This window comes from Austrofundulus limnaeus, unplaced genomic scaffold (genome assembly GCF_001266775.1).
Source record: "Austrofundulus limnaeus strain Quisiro unplaced genomic scaffold, Austrofundulus_limnaeus-1.0 Scaffold2300, whole genome shotgun sequence".
NCBI classification, from domain to species: Eukaryota; Metazoa; Chordata; class Actinopteri; order Cyprinodontiformes; family Rivulidae; genus Austrofundulus; species Austrofundulus limnaeus.
In genome coordinates, this window is record NW_013954702.1 from 11,791 (window position 1) to 13,813 (window position 2,023).

A 2,023-nucleotide genomic window follows, 5' to 3' on the forward strand; every position below is an offset into this window, starting at 1 on the left:
GTTTAATATTTTGTTTATAAACTATGACCTTTATAAATCATATGGTGAAAAACTGACTTTGAAAAATAAATCTGTTCTTTTTTTCTTATAAAAGGTTAAATAAAACAAAAATATTGGTGGTAATTTTTGACTGTGTAACTTTACAAATGGCACCACATACATATCCTTTCAAATAATCGAGCCAATCTCAGATAATTTATCAAGGCTTGAGGACTATCAGATACTGAGTTTTACTGTAAGATTTCAGTTTAATTTAATGTCATTTTCATTTCAGCAAGCCTATTAATCAATTGAGCTCTTTCATTTCTATATTTCTGACAGTTTAACAGAACATGTTGTACAGTTTCATCTATTCACTCCCATTGACCTGTATCATGTGCATGACGTCCTGTTTGACACATTAATTGGTTACATGAAGGTGTTTGCTGCACAGAATGGACGGTTCAATCAGCAGGTGAGGAGCAGCTGTGACCTCCACAGGTGTGCAGAATGAGGGAGTTAACGAGGCAGAGGGAGGAGTCGCTCTGTCAGTGTTTAAAAAGCCGTGGAGCCACATGTCTGCATTCAACCATGGAGTCCAGGCAGGTGTTTGTGCTCAGCTTTGTTCTGGCAGGTGTTGTGCTGAGTGAGGCTCTCCGTGGTGTGAGGCCTCCAGGTTACTGGGCAGCTGGCAAACAAACGGCCAAGTCGGACAAAGACTTCAAGTTGGCAGATGGACTTCAGAGGGAGCGCTTCGGTCTGTTTGCTGAGCCGGCTGGCAGGTTTCACTCCAAGTGGCCCCAGTCTGCAGATGACAAACTCAAATGGAACTTTCCAGAAGATCCAGTGGAGCCGGTGACCAGGCCCCCTGTCCAGCTGAAGGTTGTGCAGCCCACCGTGTCCAACAGGGTGGCTGTGAAGTGTGGGGAGAGCAGGGTGCAGGTGGAGGTCAGTCAGGACCTGCTGGGCATTGGCAAGCTGGTGAGTCCAGATGAAGTCACGCTTGGAGGCTGTCCACCTGCTGAGGTGGACCACCACTCTCATGTCCTGGTCTTTGAGTCTGAGCTCCATGACTGTGGCAGCACACTGACGGTATGTCTGGGTTTTCTTTATTCAACTGGGTTTATTATGGGGTGCTGGTAAAGTTACAGTCAAAAATTACCAATAAATTTATATTATTTAGCCTTTTAGAAGGAAAATGGGTTTAATTTTCACCTGATTTATAAACTGAATATTTAACTTCCAAATTAAGTATTTAGTTAACAGGCTAAATACTTATTTAGTTATGATCTAAATATTTTGCTTGCTACTTAAGTCACCAGTTAAATATTTAATTTAATAAATATTTAATTCGTAAGTTAAGTATTTTATAAAATGACATTTATAAATGTGAATCATAAAACTAACTTAGAAAAAATCTGTTCTTAAAGGCTAAAACAAATTGGTATAATTTGAGTAACTTTTACAAACGGCTCCCCATAGTTTATGCTGACTGTGTGTCTGACTTTATTTTCTTGTCGTCAGGTAAACGAGGCTGGCTTTGTTTATGCTTTTAAGCTGATCTACGACCCCATGACGCTCGGCACCAGTCCCATTACAAGAAGCCAGAGAACAGTCATCGGAGTGGAGTGCCACTATGTGCACTGAGCATCAGTTTACTGACAATCTGCTGTTTACTTGGAAAATAAAATGGTCAATCTCCTCCTGGGTTAGTGTCAGTTCCTTAATGATTTGCTGCTGATTTTAAAGTGTCTAAATGTGTCTTCTGACTTAAAGGACAAAGCATCTGGTTGCACTTAAACCAGTTATTGTAATTGGTCCATTGAGGCAACTTTTTCTGAGTTTTTCAGCTTTACTGATTTGGGGAAATAAAACATCCTAAATTGGACCACACTGTACCCACACCTGTAGGCTGTTTGCTCCTTCTGGACTCACTTCAACTCTCTCCTGCTGCAGTGTGACCTGTTTCTGTTTATGGTGTTAAAAGTTCAGTTCTGCATCAGGTCTTACAATGTAAATCTGAGTTTACACAACTGGCCAAGCT

The 2,023-nt window shown here is 40.9% G+C and overlaps 1 protein-coding gene across 1 annotated transcript; it reads left to right on the forward strand.

Annotated features, from left to right (window-relative positions):
• The first annotated feature begins 374 nt into the window (after window positions 1-374).
• LOC106510747 (uncharacterized) lies at window positions 375-1,687 on the forward strand. Its single transcript, XM_013999459.1, has 2 exons — window positions 375-1,071; window positions 1,504-1,687. Exons 1-2 carry the CDS (start codon window positions 490-492, stop codon window positions 1,624-1,626), a joined length of 705 nt encoding a protein of 234 aa, XP_013854913.1. The 5' UTR covers window positions 375-489; the 3' UTR covers window positions 1,627-1,687.
• Window positions 1,688-2,023: the final 336 nt, after the last annotated feature.

Excerpts from the sequence above, each read along its gene's own strand:
- LOC106510747 (XM_013999459.1), top strand. The coding sequence starts at position 490 with ATGAGGGAGTTAACGAGGCAGAGGGAGGAGTCGCTCTGTCAGTGTTTA. Across the intron at positions 1,072-1,503 it reads ACTGTGGCAGCACACTGACG|GTAAACGAGGCTGGCTTTGT; the intron begins GTATGTCTGGGT and ends TCTTGTCGTCAG.